Consider the following 21,248-nt stretch of genomic DNA (forward strand, 5'->3'; position numbering starts at 1 on the left):
CTTATAAAAAAAAAGTTTGGTTCAAAATGTTTTCAGTCGACTACTTAGGTTTTGCTGTTGTGTATGCTTGTATGCTTCACAGTGTATGCTGAAATTAGTCAGAAATTGGGCACGGAAACCATCTATTTTCATACAACTCGTCCTTTATTTGTGTTTGGCAGGAGGCCGAATATATCCTGGGGCATTTATGGACAACTACCGTAATTTTCGGACTATAAACTGCTACTTTTTCCCCTTCGTTTTGAATCCTGTGGCTTACAGTCCAGTGCGGCTTATTTGTTGATTTATTTGGGTTAACAGGTAGCACTTTATTTGAAGGCGGATTCATAAAACTCACAAAACCATCATAATTGTGACACCATTATGGGCATTACTGAATGCTTATGTCATTTAGTGTGATCCGGCAAATTATGTCACAAACTCCATTTCCAGCTTGGATCGCTTAGATAAAGTGAGATAATTTACTGGATAACACTAAATGACCTCTGTTATAAGCATTCATTAATGCTCATGATGGTGTCATGTCATAATTTTGATTGTCTATTCACAGTCTTATGGTGCCACTGTCAAAAAGGTGTTACCAAATACCATGATTGGCAATTAATGAAACAACTAGAACAGTAACTGAAGAATTGGCACAAACCATGAATTTTGATTGTTACTTACCTCTGTAGCGCTGCAATGCATGCTAGGAGGCATGGTGTACAACAACAGTGTTGACAGCAGGTGGCAGCAGAGGTTGACTGTCTCCCCCGAGGGAGCAATAATGGCCAAATCAAGCTTCTTGAAGCAATGGTAGTTCATTTGTTCTTATGACAGTCTTATGATGCCGCTGTCAAAGTGTTACCCGTTAATATCTTTTGGTGTTAATATCCCATAATACAGTGAGGACAGCTGCAGCTTATAGTCCAGTGCGGTTTGTGAACAAATGCCATTTTCGTGCCAAATTTGGTGGTGGCGGCTTATAGTGCGAAAATTATGGTATTCAGCCATAGAAAATCATAATTCTAATGTCAAATATTGGGGTGGACTCTGCTTCAATGAAGATTGGATTTATGATGTCCTCATTCGTACAGACGACAATAACATCCTGCAGAAAACGATCTAATGCCCAAAACAAGAGTTGTATCCATATTTTGCTTGACAAAGACATGTTTTCAGCATTCATTCACTTGCATTGTTTGTCACAAGGCAGTCGTTTGTACAGCTCTTGTATTGGATCACATTAGCTTGCGTGTGTCTACTTAATTCTCGGACCCCTCGTTGCATGTCACCAGTCAGGACACAAGTGACTGTTAGCAAAACTTGAATCATTGTGTAACCTTGCATGTCGCGGCCGCTTACTTTATAACTCCAGCCTCGGACAATTAAAATAATAACCCTTGTGAAGACCGCAAGCAGTCTCCTCTCCTACAGATACGGGGAAGATGGTCAATGTTGCAGTAAACCTAGTGGTTAAAACATTTAGTTTTAAATTATAAAGTCCGCATCGGTATGAAGGCCTGTGTTTTTGACAATACGAGCTATTACTGGAAGATGTAATATTGATTTGCAATATGTAAAGATATGCTCCACATGATACATTCCAAAACATGCCACAATTCTATTGTAGACCCCATTCACTATAAATTTAAATGTTTTTTTCCATAGTATTTTAGAGTATATATAAAGGCCATTCCTTTCATGCTGTTAGAGTTTTCGCACCTCTCACTTGCAGAATATTTACAGGTCTGATGGGATCTGTTACTGCAGTGTTTGGAGTCTCCTTTCATTTTTACTAACCTATTTCACACGCCTGGAGCACTCGTTAAGTCTGTCCAGGTAATCCCTTTCCCCCATTGTACTAATTCATTTATCTTTGATGTTTGTGATCTCTTTTAAGTTGCTTCAAGTATATCGACAATGCAGAAGACACTGTTTGGACCATGCCTTAAACTTGATATAGAGCTTTATAAATGTCAAAACATATTGTGATTGAGATACTTAGGAGAAGTTATGTTATGGTGTTGCCTAGCCTGTCAAAGTAATAAAATGAAAATGCTGCATCAAGTCCATTACAAATAGTATGGCACAATATAATGGATTGTAAAGTGAATGGGACTGAGTTGAGAGTGACGTGAGTGAATGATACAGAGGGTTTTTGGTGGCCTTTCCGAGTTGATTAATTTTGGCATACGTTTTCAGATGGAGATATTCTGGATATGAATCTATTGCACAATTTATGTACCAATAAAATTTGATAGACAATGAAACAAATGTCTCTGTGATATGTACAACTTCTAGCAAAAACCTTGCCCAATGCAGATTCTTGACTCTTGACAAGGTGATGATGCTGGAACTTTTTTTGGTGCTGTTCCAGTGAGATTTACAAAGATGACTGCCTGAAGAAAACATCAAAATTCCCTCAATCCTTGATGATATGGGGCTGCATGTCAGGCAAAGGCACTGGGGAGATGGCTGTGGTTAAATCTTCAATAAATGCACAAGTTTACATTAAAATTTTAGCTTTCTTATTCCTTCAATTGAAAATATGTCATTTTCTAAGATGACAATGCATCATGCCACAGAGCTAAAACTGTTAAAGCATTCCTAGGAGAAAGACTCATCCTTTCAATGCCATGGCCTGCAAATAGCTCAGATCTCAACCCTATTGAAAACCTGTGGTGGAAATCGAGAAAAAAAAAGGTCCACAGCAAGGCTCCGACCAGCAAGGATGATCTGGCAACTGCAATCAAAGAGAGTTGGCACCAAATTGATGAAGAATATTCATCAAGTCCATGCCTCAGAGACATCAAGCTGTCATAAAATCCAGAGGACGTGTTACTAAATACTAGAGATGTGTTTTGATTGTTATTTCTTTGTTTGTTTCTCACGATTCCATATTTTTTCCCACTGCACTTGCTCTATAAAGGTAACATTTACTGACCACCACAGTGTTTTTTATTCATTTAGTGTTTCTGAACGCGAAGGAGTTGCACTTTTTAACTAATTAATTATTTTTTCAAGCTTTTTATCTGAGTTTGTTCTACATTGATAAAATGTCTGAATGTGTGCTCGTCGGAGACTGGTGATTCCATACTTTTTGCTAGGGGTTGTAGTTCAATGTGCATAAGAAACAGTGTAATACAAATCAGTGCTTCACAATAAACTTTAATCCACCATGAAACATGAACTATGAACATTATATTTTTTGAATAAGCTAAATATATATTTCAGTAAATTATTTTAACTTATTGGGTCCCACTGACAGTGATAGAGGGCTAACAACCTTTTGAAACTTAAGTTGGGGAGACTGGGGGATTTTATGAGTGAAACATGGTAATATAACGGGTTGCGATGCAGAAATCGCAGACGTCAAGAAGTGGTCGAGATGTTCTTTTTCATATATTTACCCTTTTAAACCCCCCCCCCCCCCCCATTCTTCTTTGTTTGGATCGATTATTTATCATCTAACATATTGGGGAAAATGCGACAGTAACAAAAAAAAAAAAAAAACCTACAATTAAGCGATAATTATGAGGTAGCTATCCGTGACTTATTTACTGACACCAATTTTTTTCATTGTGACATAATTTGTTTAAATCTCAAAAATATGCGAGTGACTAATTTTTTTAAGTCTTTTTTTTTTTTTCCCCCCAACGAAATATTAGACAAGAAGAATAATTCTAAGCTAAAAATGACAGACATTTTGAATAATAAATATACCGTAATGACTTACCTTCTTTTTATGGGTGGGTTGAAACAAAAGTGGTTGCGCGACGTCTATAAATGGGGGTTTTCAGGGTAAAATGGACAAATTAAAAATAGTTTGGGGGCTTCATGCGCTATGAAACTGCTATGGCGGCATACAGACATATTGTTCTATCAAACACAACAGTTCTTTTGGCTTAAAATACAGCAGTTTATTTTGAAGAGGGGTGCAAGAGCAGAAACTGATTTTTCAAACATTCCCGAATCCCTAAGAATCCGGCTGTGGCCATTCACACTCGGTGATACACGCTACATGGAGTTTTTGGTTCGAAACAAGGTAAGTACGCGATAATATGTTGTTAAAATCATGGCATCTTTAATTCTGCTCTCTCATGCTCTCAACTCCAGTTAGGGTTTCGCTGTTTAAAAAAATATATACTTTTTTAAAATGCCCTCCTGTTCAAAAATTTTCTTCCCCCAGAAAATTGAAATTTTAAGCTTTCCAATGATGTATCACACGTACACACGGCGTTATTTATAACGGCGTTACTCCCAACACTGGTTTTGTGTAAATAAATAGTTACTTTGCTATCAAAAGCTGTATTTGGCTTGTTGTTTATGTTTTTTTGTAAAAGGAAAACATTATTCAGATGTTTGGGATGTAACTAAAGCAAAAAAATAGCTGGTGGGTTCCACGTTTATATAGCAATAGAACAGAATTTTCTGTGGGCCTTGCAAAATCAGTCAAAATCCAGTAAAATAGCCGGAAGCGAAGGGAGTTGCATCGGTGAAAATGGCTGGGAGTGAATGAGTTAATAGACCCCAAACTTTTGAACCGTAGTGTATCATATCAGATTTTTCATTATGTACTCTGTGGGACCCCAAACTTTTGAACGGTAGTGTATATATATCTTTCAAATGCTAAATCTGAGTAAATACATTGAACACATCTTTTAAAAATGGGGGTTTCGCGGTTTTTCACTTATCGCGGTGGGTTCTGGTCCCCATTAACCGCGAAAAACAAGGGATAACTGTATCGTAATATCATAATTACAATAATAAAAACAAAATCAATTTTCACATATAAAAAATAATTAAAGGGTGACGGTTTATGGGCTGGTCGGCTCTACCAATGAAGTGTCTTTTTTTTTTCTTCTTCTTATTTTTTGCAGGTTGAAACCTACCACGTGCCAATTTTAATTTAGCCAATTATGTACTGTAGGTGATGTCAGGTTAAAGTTCCTCTCGCTAAAGATCCAGTTGAAAGTCAGCGTTCCGCCATGAAAGGTGAGGGCGCTCCTTCCAGACCACCGCCGCTCTTTCTCACACTGCCCCCCCATCTAACATAGCACTTCCTCTTTTGTGCAATTTCATGGCGACCGGGAGAGAGGGAACCGCCGACGCACGCACACTGTTTCAGCACTCTCAAAAGAGTTTACTCGGGGTAAAGAACTGGCATTTTCCTCAAGATTCGAACGCATGCTATTGCTGTAGTGCTACTCGAATTCAGTCACGTGGGTGATGCTCGTTATGTCTTTGAGAATTGTTGCTTTTGAGTTTGATTTCACCCCCCCCCCCCTTCCCCACCGGGGCGCCACTCGCTGATAACAAATCGAGCGAAATGGGCTCCCTCCTCTTGCATCTTACCCACACGGCGGTAGCAAGCTAGCTAGCATTAGCATTGTTGATCACGTATGTCGTTATATAAGTGGCTTTCGACCGTCATTTTTCGCTGCCCGACTGCAGCCACGAAACCTTGCACGCCGCACGCATCGGAGGTCGGGAATGTCCCATTCAAAGATCATTTCGAACCGCGGAATGTTGCTGTTTGGATGCGGGCTAGCTAGCCCGTTATGCTATGTGGGTAGTTCGCAGATGTTATTTTCCCACCTGTACGGTTCATCTAAATCCAATACTCATAACCCGATGTAAAGCAAACACGTGCGAGGTGGGAAAATAACATCCGCCATTCATTGTATTGTTCCAGTTTATCGACTTGTAGCTAGCATTCTCAGCTAATGTTAATTGAGTAAGGGTAAGGTATTTGCTGCTAACAAGGGAATTTTGTCCCCGTGGTGACTTTCAACTTTTAACAGTAGCGACGCTGTAGTTTCAGGCCCAGCGCCTTTTTAACACAAACTTGTGAAAAAGTTGCAAATGCGCTGCGGCTTCTGCGTGATGGTAAGCTAAGTTAGCACGTAACTGCGCATACTTGGAAACTAGAACACACTACGCTTGTAAAATGTATTCTTGCAAACGAGAGGACAATAAGGTTCGTTATTTTAATTTTAAATCATGCTTAACGCAGAAACGGACAACATAATCCTGATGAATTTTAAACGTGCCTGGGGATATGTTCATTCATCCATGTTTTGTTTGGGGATTGAAACGATAGCAACTTGACTGTCCTGCTAGTCGTAAAAAGACCTTTCGGCTCTCATCTTTTCTGCTTCATCACTTTTTCCGATTCCCACCACCTCACTAAACTAAGTGAGAAACATCTTCGAAGACTTCCAGTATTGACTGCCCAGAGAATCAAAGTACTGTAACTAAGGCTGAACGATATATGGAAAAAACTGAAATTGCGACTTTTTAGGAGTTTTTGATATATATTGCAACATTGAAACTATAACAATTGACTTAAATAGCCCTGTTTGACTTTGGTTGACTCACTATGTTTTTGAATTGGCGTATTTGATTCCGTATTTATTCGATTGCTTTTCTTGAGTTTCACCCTGTTTTTTTCTCTTCATCTATCCTTGTATTCTTATTTTTTCTTTATTTTATATTATTTAAAAGGTCATATTCTTCATTATAAAAATGTTATCTTAGTTTCTATTTTTATTGTTGCACTTCAACTTACATTCATTGTGTTTGTTTAAAAAGAAAAAGTGCAAAAAATTGCAAAATCCTGATCCATGACTGATTCATATACTACAGTTTAGTTCAGGCTAATGGGGTTTATTTGTGAATTATGAAGATTGCCCTACATAAAAGGGATCCAGGAGGCCATGTCTCTGCAAACTTGCTACATTTAAAAGACAAAACTGAAGTTTACATCTTGAAAAAAATAATAATCTCACATCCTGCCATGGGACAGTTGCGCATGCGCACAACAAAAAACTGTTACTGTAATCGGCTGAAGCAGTGGTTTTTAACTGGGGTTCGATTGAATCCAAGGGGTTCAGTGAAGGTTAAGAATCACAGAGCCCTATTTTGTACGCTGACTAAAACTAGGCAAAATGGCGTTTTAAACCAGGTTTTGGACTGGTATCCCTCAATTTTCAGGCTTTATTCCATTTCCTAGCCCTCATATCAAATGGGAGGAGAAATCGGTTTTCTCGTTGGAAGATTGACTTGCACTCGGTATGAGCAAGTATAATGGACCTACAGGCAGCGTGAGCTGCGTAGACAACTAAAAAAACATTTGCGTCATTTTACATCAGGAAAACAAAAGGAACAGTGTGAAATGAAATGAGTTTTATTTAATTTAGCAACATGAACATCAACACTAAAAGGCACATTTATTTAGTAAATTAGAAATCTGGAAGAAATTCGAACAGGAATTCACTTTGATGTTAGCTTGTTGGGTTTTGAGTTTGTAAAAAATAGCTTTATTATGAAATTTCGAAGTGTTCGGTGAATGCACCTGTCAAACTCGCGGGGTTCGTTACCTTTAGCAAGGTTAAGAACCACTGCTCTAAAGCAAGAAGTCATGTCCCCCAAAACACTCGCAAACTAATGAAGAGAAGCCAAACTGACATTTCAGATGGCAGTAATGTCCGGCATGTTTCCATTATTAGGTCCAAATACACCTTTTATCGGTAAACTGAAAATAATTCCATCACCTCCAAAAGTGTATTTTTGTGATATGTTTTTGAAAATGCCATCAAAATCAGGTAGATGAAAACCCACCTTTCAATATAAAGTTCATGTTCTTGTTCTTTGTTTACAGTATCAACTACACTGACAACCGACCGTCTACAACAGACACTACTTTTCATGTGAGTGCTCAACATCCCATTGCTTAATTTAAGTGAAACAACTGTACTTGATATTACATTACCGTGTTGTCTTTGAGTTGATAATTAATCCTCTTCACAGGTTTCAGTCATGCCAATTCATGAAGAAGCATAGCTCAGTAATAAAAATGTAGCTAAAATTAGCTTATTTCCTGAAAATGTTTTTAGAATTTTATAAAAAGCTACTTTGTGTGAGACTTTTGGCTTTCCGCTCTTTTTGTAACACATTTGGAGAATACAGTGGTACCTCTACTTGCGAACATCTCTTGATAAGTTTTTGATTAAGATGCATCAACAGCAAGATATTGCCTCTTGTTATGAAAAAAAAAATCTGGATAAGAAAGGAAAAAATAACAGTATGGCTGGAACTCTCAGCTCCCGGAGTTTACTGAACGTAACATACCTATACAGTTGTATGAAAAAGTATCTGAACCTATTGAAATTTTTCACATTTCTGCATAAAATCACCATCAAATCTGATCTTTGTCAAAATCACACAGATGAAAGCAGTGCCAGCTTTAACTACAACCACCCAAACATTTATGGGTTTTCATACAGTATTTTAATGAGGCTAGCATGCAAACAACAACAGGAGGGGGGAAAAATAAGTGAACCCTCTGCCTAAGGAGACTTCAAGAGCAATTGAAACTAATTTTTACCAAACAATTAAAGTCAGGTGTGTGCCCAATCACTGTTGAGTGGCATAAAGCTGCCCTGCCCACTATTGTCTGTTGTGCATCATGGCTCGGTCAAAGAGTTGTCTGAAGACCTAGGATCAAGGGTTGTTCATTTGTATAAAGCTGGGAAAGTATACAAAACCATCTATAAAAGTAGGGATGTTCATCAATAGACAGTCAGAGAAGTTGTCTACAAATGGAGAGAGTTTGGTCACTGTTGCTTCTCTCCCAAGGAGTGGCCGTCCAACAAAAATGATGCCAAGAGTTCCGTGCAAAATACTCCAAGGTTAACAAAGAATGAATTCAAACGTTTATCAGGATGTTTTGCAGGAAAACCTGAGGCCGTTTGTCAGACATTTGTGGCTAAAAAGAGGATGGATGCTGCAACAAGACAATGATCCAAAACACAGAAGAACAAAATACATATTCTCGAGTAGCCAAGTCAAAGTCCAGACTTGAACCCCATTGAGATGCTGTGGCATGACCTAAAGACAGCGATTCATGCCAGACATCCCAGGAATCTGACTGAACTACAGCAGTTTTGTAGGGAAGAATGGGCCAACATTAGATTGATGTGCTAGACTGATCTGCAGTTACAGGAAGCCTCTGGTTGAAGTTATTGCTGCCAAAGGGTGGGGGGGGGGGGCACAAAATATTAAATGTGATGGTTCACTTATTTTTCCCCCTTCTGTCATTATTTGCATACTATCCTCATTAAAATATAAAAACCTATAAATGTTTGGGTGGTTTTAGTTAAAGCAGACAGTTTTTTTCATCTGTGTGATTTTGACAAAGATCAGATCACATTTGATGGTGATTTTATGCACAAATTTGAACATTTCTCAAAGGTTTACTTTTTTATACCACCTTACAAGCTGCTCTGCCATGCTGGCATCCAATTTTCTGTGTATGTGTGTATCCTAGCGTCCTGTTCATTCGCCCCTAGTGTTCCGACAACTTCAGATGAGTGTATCAACGTTTATTCTTAGTTTTTTACACTATGCACAACTCTGATTTATGTTTATTGTGCAATAATGTAATTGTAACATGTAATTGTTACATGTCTTGATGCATTTTTATGCACTATATAAAACATTAATGTCTGAATTTTGGGAGGCTCGGAACGGATTAAGGCATTCACATGGAAAACGCATCTCTACTTACAGAATTTTCAGGTTACGAAACTACTTCCAAAACCAATTAATTTCATAGGTAGGGGTACTACTGCACCAAATATTGCATAAAAGTTGCAGTGTTTGTCATTGTGAGGAAACTTTATTGGAAAAGACAATAACTGATTAATATTACAATATTAATTAATGTTACAGAATTGAATATATTAATTTGAAAAGTTACGACTTTGTTGAATCCAAAAAAGTATATAAATTAATTAATAATAATAATTCTTAAGTAGTAAATACTTAATTGCACAAAAATGGCTTTTAGGAGAGTTTGAGACGCTGGTGCAGAATTGGACAAAACTGTGTCGATTGCGCACATTTGGAGGCTAGATCAAGCATATACTAGTAATCATTGGATTGCATTATCTGTTTACTTTTTTTTTTTTTTTTAATCTGTATTATCGGTGTGACGTCGTAATTGCCATCATCAGCCGATAATTATCAGTAACCAATGTTATCATGCATCTTTAATCTTATTAGAAATTTTCCAAACATATTTCCAGAGAGGAAATTCATTTTTATTTAGTTATGTCTTTTCTGTTTGCAGTTCAAGGGGAGTGGAGATTAAGGTTTTTATATTGGTTCTACTGTGTTCAACATCCAGACTGCTGAGTCTATGGCTCTGATGGACAAACACAAACAGGTCAAGCGCCAGAGGCTAGACCGCATTTGTGAGGGTGAGTTTTTATTGGTTTGTGGGGCATTGGGATTGAAAAGGAAAATATGTCAGAGGTGCACCAGATAATAGATTATAACAATTGATTTGATTGATGAAGTACACCATGTAACATATATTTTGTTCCCGGGATGTAATTGGTATTTCCTAGTTTGTTTCGTCACATTGACATACAAAGACACTTTTTTCCCCCCAGAATGTTTGGGTTTGTGGTCACGACTTTGACCCCCCCCCCCTTTTTTTTTCTCCTCTGTTGCACATTTTAGTTTTATATACACACACATTTATATATATATATATATATATATATGTATATGTATATGTGTGTGTGTGCGTATTTATGTACGTACGTTGTAAATGTATGTACATTTACCTCCTTATTTTATAAATTTAGTTTAACTTGAAACACAAAGAAATGACAATACACATTTTCTGCGTAACTAGGACGTAAAATCGGAAATTTTGAATATAGCCTCTAATTTTAGCAAAACCAAACTTGTACCTTTTTAGTGGCACTTTTTCATTTCTTTTGGGCCCAAGCAACACAAATAAAATGATTAAAAGCCAGGAACAATTATTTTTTTCTGTAACATTTGTTTGTATACTATTTTAGCGTTCAAATTGTCAAAATCTTCTCTCTCATATTCTCTGATTTATATTGTCATCAATAAAGCCAAACTGATCATTTGTTGAATCTAAATAACATATTTGAAAACATCCGTTTAATATTACGTGGGAAAAAAAGTTCAACAGTTTTGCCGATTTGATGACATGTTGTGGAACAAAACAGTAAGTCATAATCATCTGTTTGTTTAAATACTGTGTCTTGTGCAGTCAGTTTGTTTTTGAGTAAAGTTGTTTTCATACACCATACATTAATCATTAAATCAATCAACAGATACATCGGTTATTAAATAATCATTAGTTGCAAACATGAAATATATAATTTTTAAACAGTTGTAATCAGCCATAGTCCTGTTAGTGAGATCAAATACAAGAGCCAGTCAAGAATTATTTTGTTTGTGCGCTTCATTTAAGTTTACCTCAATAATGAACTGCTTTAAAACATTGGACTTTGTATGAGCGACTATTCAAAATCTTCCAAACAAGTCACTTTGCATGAGGACCATGATATTATGTTCAACTAGAAACTTTCACATGGGTGAATCCAGCTGTTCCATGTTAAGCCCAGCATAAGCCAAGTTTTTGTATGAGCTAATGTTTTTTTAATGCATTCGTAATTTAGTTTATAGGTATATTTATATATTTTTTGTGGGAATACGTGTCCGAACCATTTGTTTAGAACAGTGGTGTCCAAACTATTCCACATAGGGCCGCAGTGGGTGCTGGATTTCATTCGTACAAAACAAGATGACATCTTTTCACCAATCTGGTGTCTCACAAGTGTAATCAGTTGATTGCAGTCAGGTGCGGCTTGTTTTAGCTCAAATTTCATTGGTTAAACTGTCTGTGCTCGATTGGTAGAAACAAAAACCAGGACCCAAAGCGGCCCTTGCGGACAGGTTTGGACACCCATGGTTTAGAACATTGTTTAAAAAAAAAAAAAAAAAAAAAAAAGTTAGCATTTTTATAGCATTTAAGCTAGCGGACTTTTACTATGTAAGTTAGCCATTGTTCTGTTCTTTTGTTGTACATGAATCCTTTTTTTTTCTTTTACTTTTTATTTTATTTTATTTTTATTTTTCATGTTCCTTATCCGATTACTCGATTATTCGAACTAACTAGTTCAATCGAATAATCAACTACTAAAATAATCGATAGCTGCAGCCCTAGTTGGTAGTAATGTAAAAAGCTGGTTTGCCAGGGAAAAATACAAGATAAAGGTCTAGGTGGGCGATGTGTGGAGCGGGTTATAATTGGGAAATGGCGAAAAGGACAATAACTGACTACGGTACTTTCTTTCCAACAAACCCGCCGGCACTGTTTCAAAGGAGGCAGACGGTGGGGGAAGTCTGACTGAGGGGCTCAACTCACGGGAGGCGATGAGCGATGGCGAAATGTGAAAGTTCTTGCCGTTGAGCTAAAAGCCAACACACAGGGCGTGATGCGACTGCGGCGGCAAGCAACACGCACTGCCCTCTCCGCGTGCGTCATTGTTCGTTTCTGATTATCTATGAATTTGGAGGGCATTATGAAATTTCAGTCTTTTCTGACTGCCAACAACTTCACATATTGCTGCTTTATTTATGTCCAGGAAATCTTGCCTAAAGGTATCATAAAATATGTGCTGGTCGCACACTGCTAAAATGATAGCTCTTCCATGTTGACAAAGTGTGACAGGTGGATGTCAATTTCCGGGTTGACCAGTGTCCTTGCAGGTAATGGCCTTTCTATTTTCTCCATATGTGACGACCGCCAATCCTCCCCCTGTGTTTTATTCCAGCACATTGTCGAGGACAGCAAGGTGGCTAATGGCTAGAAATCCGAGCAGTTCTTGAACGTGACACAAGCAAATGAAATCCCCAAATGAAACACCCGTGACTTTAAACATAGACTATTTTGTTCGCCTTTGTGAAAATACAGAGAAACAGGCAACTTTTTTGAGGAAAAACTACAAAGGTAAATGAGAAAGCCCTTTAAGGCCAGTTAGCTTGTTGCTGAACTTGTTGCTAAATCCAAAAAGTCTCACACTGTGGCAGGGACATTATACTACCTGTCTGCAAAGCCATTGTCAGAGAGGTGCTCGGCCCTAATGTGGTTAAAGACATTGCTAAAGTCCTACTGTCTGATAATTTTGAGCTTTTCAAGCCTAACTGCTCTAAAAAATTAAAACAGAGAAACAGCGATTTGTTGAAGAAGGTTCCTGCCAGGATATCGGCTTTGTATACATCTAAACAGGCTCAAGTTTCACACTGAGTAAGTATAAATACTGAGAAATTATTTTATAATCAAACATACTGTACAGAAAGTAATTTTGGAACATTTTTTATTTGTGGTGTGCCGCGAGATTTTTTCCAATGTAAAAACGTGCTGCGACTCAGAAAAGGTTGAAAAACACTGGCTTAAACAGTGAAAATTGGAGGAAAACTTTGCAGTGTCAATTTACAGTGTGCACCCCTGAATCATCATCTTGTGCCCCTAAAATTTTAATTTTGGGGCAGATTTGCTCCTAGTAAAAAAATGTTTGTCTGGAGGCCTGGACTGATGACTTTTTGCTGGATGTCTCTGTGTAGTCATTCTGTACATTTGGCTTCCGTATAACTGAACATTTCAACAACAAAAAAACATCAGACCAACAGTCAGACATGGTGATGGTATTGAAATGATATGGTTTGGATGACTTGCAGTCAATCATGACCTTTCCCAGAAAGTCCTGAAGAGTTTATTTGGCCACCAGTTCATTCTGTCGCAGGCAAATGATCCAATAAACACAAGCCAGTCAACTTCTAAATGTCTTAAGAAAATGAAGGTTTTGGACCGACTTTGTTAAACTCTGGGCTTGAAAGGAATTGAAGTGCCAAATGTGAACTGTTGAAAACACCGGCACACAACTTTCAGTTTTATTGTAGGGCATAGTTAGGAGTAAAAGACTGAGACGCGTGAATTGCGATTTTAAAATGGAGGGAATATTGTGAGAGAGTCTCTGGAGACGGATGAGAAGGAGAGTGCAAGGTGAAGGGTCGGGGCCGCAGCCGTGGGGAAACAGGCCAGCTGTCTCTTTAAAAAACGACAACGGCCCCAAACCGCCTTCAGGCCTCTGCTATATGCTAATGAGGTTAGTGTTGGTTGGCTGGACCTCAATGGCGGCGCCTATGATTGGATGAGGGAGCTGGGGGGGAGGGCTGGGCGTGGATGACAGCTGAGAGCGAGCTGTGGGAGAGAGAGAAAAGCAATAGAGGGAGAGCGAGGCGAGAGAGGAAGAAGGGCTGACAGACTTCATAATGCAAGGTTAGCGCTTGTGCTCATGTGTTTCTATATTTCGTATTGTGCTTTGTAAAATCCGGGCTGCTGATTGGAAGGGTTAGGTCTATGGTTTGGGTGTGGCACCATCAGATGCGTGTATGTTCCCATGTGTGTCGCTAAGAGCGCGTTTGTGTTGTGGCGGACGTTAAGAAGGAACTGAATAACAGCGTGTCTGTGTGTGTGTGCGTACGTGCGCGCGCGCGCATGTCTGGGTGGAGTACCGTTTCTTACTGCATTATCATCATCTGCTGCCCCTCCCCCCTCACCTCTCCTTCCTCCAACTGCAGCCAGAGGGAGCATGCGGAGGAGGGGAGGGAGAATGAATGAATCACTGAATGAAATGTATTGTGTGCGGCCATGCTTGCATTTTGTCGGCCCCGCTATGCCAGTGTCATTTACTCAAATTACCCTGTGTGTAGGCCCGCTTGTGTATTTCCCCAGCAACTTGTTCTGAGGCCTTCTTTGTCACGAAGCTTTTTCGGTTAGTCTTTGTCCTGAGAAGTAAGCCTCTTCGCATTCTCGATCCATGTGCACCACATTTCAGCTTTCTCTTCGAAATAGAAAGTCTTATTTGTTTTACAACAATTGTGTGCTTTCGCTTCCTTAGTTTAATACGCATGTTGACAAATGTCACCGGAAGTGTTAGCAAATATTTGTTTTACCTACGTAACTATTAGTGGTCTTCCCTCCTGTGCACTCACCATTACCCCTTGTCCAAGTAAATGTTCCAGCTCGTCATAAAAACCCCCTCCAACTCTACATACACCCACACTCAAACACCTGTCACGCAGCAGGACCAAGATGGTGTGGAGGGCGCTCCTCTAAGCTAGAAGAAAATTGTCATTGCTGTTGGAAAAGTCCATTCCAGTGCCGCTTTTTGGGGGGATGTTATTGTTCGCGCCCTGCAGTTTGTTATATATCAAATGCTGCATTTGTCAATGGCATGTTGCTTTACTCAAAAAGGTTTGTGAGCCATGAGAGTGGGACAGGGAGAACAAATTGGATGAGGAAGTCTCCCACATTAGAGAATTTAGGTCATGGCTCATACCCTGTTATGAACCCCCTCTTTACCTCCCCTCTAAGACCCTGCAGATTTGTACACTCCCCCCTTGCCCCCAGCAAGCACACTCCCAATAAACTCTTCTCCTTCCTCCTCACAACATGTGCCCATATGTACAGTTAGGCAGGCAATGTTCTTACCCCTAAATTCCATATGGTCCGTGTCTGCTACCACTCCTCTCCAAACGACGTTACATTTACGTTTCTATTTTAATCAGTATGAGGTAGTCCACATCATCTGCTCCGCTCCGGTCCTAAAATACGTACAATAGTGTTGTTTTTGTCTTTTGGACGGTAATACTTATTAGTCTTAGTCATATTTTAGTCATCCTCTGAAACCGATACCGATATCGCTAACTTCCTGCTCTTCAAAGCCGATACCCATATTGGATAACTGATAATAAATGTATAATTTTTAAATGTATATTCACTTGAGTTTTTGAACACCTGGAGGTTGAAAAACTAGTGGTAGATTCAACATAGATTGCCTTTGACCTAACCAGATTTTTCATGATGACATGAACATTATAATGAACAAAACAAAGACAAGAACAGTCTCGACTTCAAATAAAGTACCAATATTTATTTTTTTCAAATATAATTTGAGTCAATCACAGTCAATTAGTCAATGTTATTGAAGATGTGTTCCGTGAACAATGAGCACTGAAATAAAACATAAACACAACAGGTATTGTGCTTTGTCATCAGATAAAAACATTTGGTGTTACAGGAGAGGAGACTGTTGTGGCCTTGGTCCATGAAACAACTTTCTTAACCTGGCAAATACAGGACAGCAAGCCTATCAATAACCAAAAGGCCTCTCAGTAACTTAGTTATAACTATCACTGTAAAATGCAAACAATATATAGTAAGGTTCATCACTAATTCCTCATCAAAAATATGATAGCACAAAACGGATTAATGGCTTGCCTTATAATAATCCCCCATATAAACGGCAGTGAGTGAACCCATTTTCAATAAAGCATGAGGTTCCTTCTCTGCACAGTACGAAATCATTGTCCAGCCACTGCACCGTCATACCAAGGACTATCAGGACTAACATTAGACGTCTATATGTCCGTGATGAAACTTACGTGCCGTGCATGGTTGCTGATCAAAGTATGGAAGCATGTGCCAATCTCATCATACTTTCCGGTAAACATTCGGCTTGGAATGATGAACCTGGGCTCCAAATGACGTAGTAACCTATGTCTTCGACGAGGGAAAATGATTGGTTGCCTAGCGCCATCATTTCTGTGATCATGTTTGTGATCACTATAGCACTTGGTCATCTTTGTGAAACTTTTCAAAGGCCTTGTTAAATGTTACAACCCCGGCTTTTTTAGCTGGCTTTGGAATTGTATGGGCAGCTTCATTCGCAGCTCGCGCGTCCTCGTACTCTTTTAAAACACCATCGAAGCAATTGTGATCTTTTAGGTGGCTTATTAGGATGTGTTGTAGCGCGACACTTTTTTCCCTCCTCGTGGATCTTCGGCTTTGCATTTGTTAAAAATTGCTAGTGAAGCGTTTTCTCCTGACAACTTGAAAAAAATCCCACACTGCCGATGTACTAGCCAGCCGTGCTACACACAGCAGTTACTTGAGCGTTACGTCACAGAAAGGGAGCGCTTGATTTGTGGCACAACTTCCTTTTCTTAAACCACACTTAGTCACTGATACATTGTACTAGCAAAACAGGAGTGGAAACGAACGCACACATCCCAATCCACCAACACCGTGCCAAAAATATTATACTGTTTACTATCGGGCCTATTAATAATGTTATTGTAGTAATTGGGATGACGTCATAAATCCTATTATCGTTTCCCTATTGTGTGTGATGATCACTCAGCACAGACCTCTGAAGGCTAAAGAAGCATTTTATATTCTCTCTGGCCAAGATAACAAAACAATCCTTACCGTGTGTGCAAGCTGGAGTGACTGAAGATAACAGTGGTGAGTCGGGGAGGCTTGTTGGCCGGAACACGTCACGAGTGACACAACCAGACACTGCTAGATGCAGGCTAACTACACAAAAACACGTTGTGAACATGTGACGGAAACTATAGCTCGTTCTCGTCTCGTTCTCGTCTGACGAAAATTAGCATTTGTATCATTATTTAAGTCTCCCAAAACATTTTTAGCTCAATATCGTCATCGTCATGAAAAGTGTTCATTGACGTAATATTTTCGTTATTGTTGTCGACGAAAACGATGCTGGTACAAGTTCTATTTCCTGGTCCGTCAATCTACGGCCGGATCAAGTCTTGCCATTTAGCTCACACCAAACAGGAACTGGAAAGGCAGCAATATGCTGTCTTTCAAAGTAAATAATGTTTATAAAAAAATTATGCATCTAATTTTTAATATATTTTATTGAATTGTCCACAAAACAAAATGTATATTGGTCATTTGCATGGGATGCACAGTGCTTGTGTATCTCCAAACAATCAAATATATTTTAAAATGACGAAAGGAAATTACTTTCTTCCTAAAATTGTTTGTGTCTGTGCGTATGTCGATTTGTAGGGGGTGTCTGTGTCTGTGGATTGTTGTGTGCTTTTATGTGTGTAGAACGGAATGAAACTGTGGCTAAACTGTACCATTGGCTTTTGTGCATTTTTGACGAATATATATGCTTTTTTTGTCCGAGAATTCTATCACAAAAATAAACTTTGTGTTGACTGTCATTGGGGAAAAAGTCAATGTATCGGGCAACCGATAAATTAGGGAACCTCTAGTCAGTGTATCGCATCCTCATTTGAGGGAATAAACAGGCTACTACTCCGTCCATGCTCCCGACTGCAATCATGTTTTTATTGACACACAGATGAACCAGTCAAACTTTACTGGAGGAACCGATGTCAGAGCCCCTTTAGCTTGATATCAATCTTCCAGGCGCCGGGCTTTGATTGACTTATGTGACAGCAAGTCATGTCTTGTTTTTACATGAGTCATAATGCAAGCTTCATGCGTTGCATCTAACCTCATTGCCAGTGCAAACTCTTGGCAGTCCTGTATGCTAAATTATATACATACATACATTCATACATCGTTGTATATAGGTCTAAAAGTTTGGGTTGGTCATTTGAAAAGTAGCTCACCAGGCAAAAAGTGTAGATAATAAGCTGTAGGAAAGACAAAACAAAGTTATACCCATTCAACTTTGAACGGTTCACCTGTTTGTTTTGCACATTCCTGAACAGAGTTTGTGTTTGATAGTTGATACCTAGTTGCGCACTTGCTTGTCAGTTTGCAGATATTGTTTATTTTCATAGATGTGACTGATACATACTGTTCATAAAGTTCTTTCCTTGAATAAAAACAATTTAAAACCAGTACGTTATGATGAATAGTCAACCTTACAGTATTACGTTATATGGAAACTTTATAGTTTACAATAGGGGAAAACAGTAGCTATGGCACATAGAAAATGTCTTTCTAAATTGGATCGACTCCTTCTGCATATTTTTAATCCAAAACGTATTAAAAAATCTTTTAAGTGTTTTATTTAACTTCTGTTCTCAGTCTCAATGCACATTCCTTCAAAAAAGAGACACAGCATGCTTGATTTTTCTTAATTTACTCCTAGTTACTCATCATTACCAATCAATACAGCAATCAAAATTGAAAAACCTGTTAAATTAGATTTCTGTGAATAATAATTACCTGGTACATAAATGTAATAAATGTTGTATTCATGAACATTTCGTTCTTGCACGAAAATTGAAGTTTTTAATATTAGAATGCAGCAGTGTTGTTTTTTGGCAGCCGAACGAAAATACTTTAGTCTTAGTCATATTGTAGTCATTTCAAAATATGTTCGTCTTTGTCTAGTTTTAGTCCACAAAACCTCGTACAAATTCAGTCTAGTTTTAGTCGACAATTTCTGAAAATGTTTTCGTCTGTAAAATTCAAAAGATTTAGTCAAAAAATAAAGGTTTCTAATAAAAACGAATGAAAGACAAACGAGCACGTATTGTCGCGCCTACAAGGACAATGCCAACTTTGGGATAACACACACTCAGCAGGAAAACCAGTACATCTGATCGTTTTCAGTTAAACCCAACTGGAAGCAAAAAATCATCTGAGCGTTTAACACTGGGGAATCTGGGATTTTTTTGTTTTTGTTGCTATTCTTAGAGTCTAGCCAAAAGTTGCAAGCAATCAGTATTTCCCAGTAATTGCTCATTTACCAAACAAAATAGCTGAAGTGGGCTAAAAGCCAAGTGCCATTTTGCCAACTGAAACTCCTCTAGACTTACAGACCAGAAAAGCAAAGTGGCTGTTCTTTAGACAGGCCAGTGTTTTAAGAAGACGCTCACCATTCTGTAGGTAATGCTAACGCGAATGCTACGCTAACAGTAGGAGTTACATTTAAAGTCTGATGATCACTCAGCACCAGTGTTGTTAATAACGGCGTTGGAATATAACTGCGTTATTTTTTTCAGTAGTGAGTAATCTCATTTTCTCATTTTGGCAACGCTGTTACCGTTACTGACGCGGGAAAGGCGTGCGTTACTATGTTGGTTGAATGACGCGAGAAAAGTCTGAGAGAGACGGACTCACGGAGACGAGAGAGCAGAGCAGGAGTGGGGAGGAGGCAAGGGAGTTGTGACACCGTTGGAAACGCGATGCTAGGTGGCTCCAATAATACCTGACTGTAGCCGATAGCCTACAAACTATGCCCACATTATGCTACAGTAGATATGACATATTATAGAACTAGATGCAAATGACACACGGCGAAATTTGCAACATGTATAATGAGCTAGATGTGTTAGTAAACAACCGCCATCTTAAAGCAGTAGACTTCTCAGGAAGGCTCTGATGTAGAGAACCTTCCTAGTGAACCTATGTAACTTTTTATCTAAAATGCTCCTAAATCGGCAAAATCTTGACTTAAAATGATGAAATAGTTTTAAAACTTACACATGTCGAAAGTAGATGGAAGGGAACTAATGCAATAACGGGAGCAATTTTATCAATTGTCGATTCACAACATTAAATGACTTCCACACATAACAAAGGTTACTATCTAGTTATCGCAATATCCGCAATACCCCTTTGTCTAGTTAAGTTTAGGGTAAAGAATTGGGCTTGAGCCAATTGTCCCAAAAACCCTCTAAACTTTACATTGTGTGACCTGTGTTTTTTTTTTTTTTTTTTTGAAAAAAAAAACATAAATTATCACCAGTTACTTTGCTAAGTAACTAATTACTCTTACATTCAGGTAACTGAGTTAACGCAATTACTTTTTGGGGGAAGTAATTTGTAACTGCAATTAATTAGTTTTTTTAAAGTAAGATTAACAACACTGCTCAGCACAAACCTTTAAAGGCTCAAGCAGCATTGCACATTCTCTCTAGCCAAGAAAAGAAAACAAATCTCCCTCTGTTACCAAACAAGCAAGATCAGCGCAGCCTACCTTTCGACACATCCTAAACTCTGGTGAGGAGAGTGAGGGAGAGGCGCCGCACTTCTCACATGACTAACACGACCCAAGCACTGCTACGATGCAAACTGACATCTCCACGTACAATATGAAAATGTCACGCATTGTAAACAAACTAGTATAACGGAGACTATGTCGCATTTACATCTCGTCTCGTCATACGAAAACTGGCATTCGTCTCGTTATGTTCTAGTCTCCCAAGCCACGTTTTTAGTTCCTCATCGTCGTGAAAAAAAATGTTGGTCGACATATTTTCATTCTCGTTATTGTTGACGGAAACAACACCGCAACGCTGGCAGATTGATTGCTCTTGAATTTTCTATAAGTACATGCAATTTCCCTCATGTGGTTTCCTTTCTCTTTGACTCAGGCATCCGACCCCCCATCCTGAACGGGCCTATGCACCCACGGCCGCTTGTAGCGCTGTTAGACGGGCGCGACTGCACTGTTGAAATGCCCATCCTCAAAGATGTTGCTACTGTGGCCTTCTGTGACGCACAGTCAACACAAGAAATTCACGAGAAGGTGCTGGAGACGTTGAAAAAAAGTTATTATGAAACGTTT

At 38.8% G+C, this 21,248-nt stretch overlaps 1 protein-coding gene across 6 annotated transcripts in view; it reads left to right on the forward strand.

Annotated features, from left to right (window-relative positions):
• The first annotated feature begins 4,983 nt into the window (after nucleotides 1-4,983).
• Nucleotides 4,984-21,248, forward strand: part of LOC130924047 (C-terminal binding protein 1) — a 34,653-nt gene continuing 18,388 nt past the window's right edge. Inside the window, exons 1-4 of one of the 6 annotated variants that reach the window (XM_057850352.1) lie at nucleotides 4,984-5,134; nucleotides 7,646-7,694; nucleotides 10,118-10,247; nucleotides 21,055-21,209. In XM_057850352.1, the coding sequence (XP_057706335.1) occupies nucleotides 10,187-10,247; nucleotides 21,055-21,209 (216 nt within the window). In that variant the 5' untranslated portion in view covers nucleotides 4,984-5,134; nucleotides 7,646-7,694; nucleotides 10,118-10,186. Of the gene's footprint in view, nucleotides 5,205-5,318; nucleotides 5,551-5,701; nucleotides 5,872-7,645; nucleotides 7,695-10,117; nucleotides 10,248-14,081; nucleotides 14,156-21,054; nucleotides 21,210-21,248 lie in introns of those variants that run through there. The other 5 variants (XM_057850353.1, XM_057850356.1, XM_057850355.1 and 2 more) reach the window with 5 other exon arrangements.

Source organism: Corythoichthys intestinalis, chromosome 11, assembly GCF_030265065.1.
Source record: "Corythoichthys intestinalis isolate RoL2023-P3 chromosome 11, ASM3026506v1, whole genome shotgun sequence".
In the NCBI taxonomy this organism is placed as follows: domain Eukaryota; kingdom Metazoa; phylum Chordata; class Actinopteri; order Syngnathiformes; family Syngnathidae; genus Corythoichthys; species Corythoichthys intestinalis.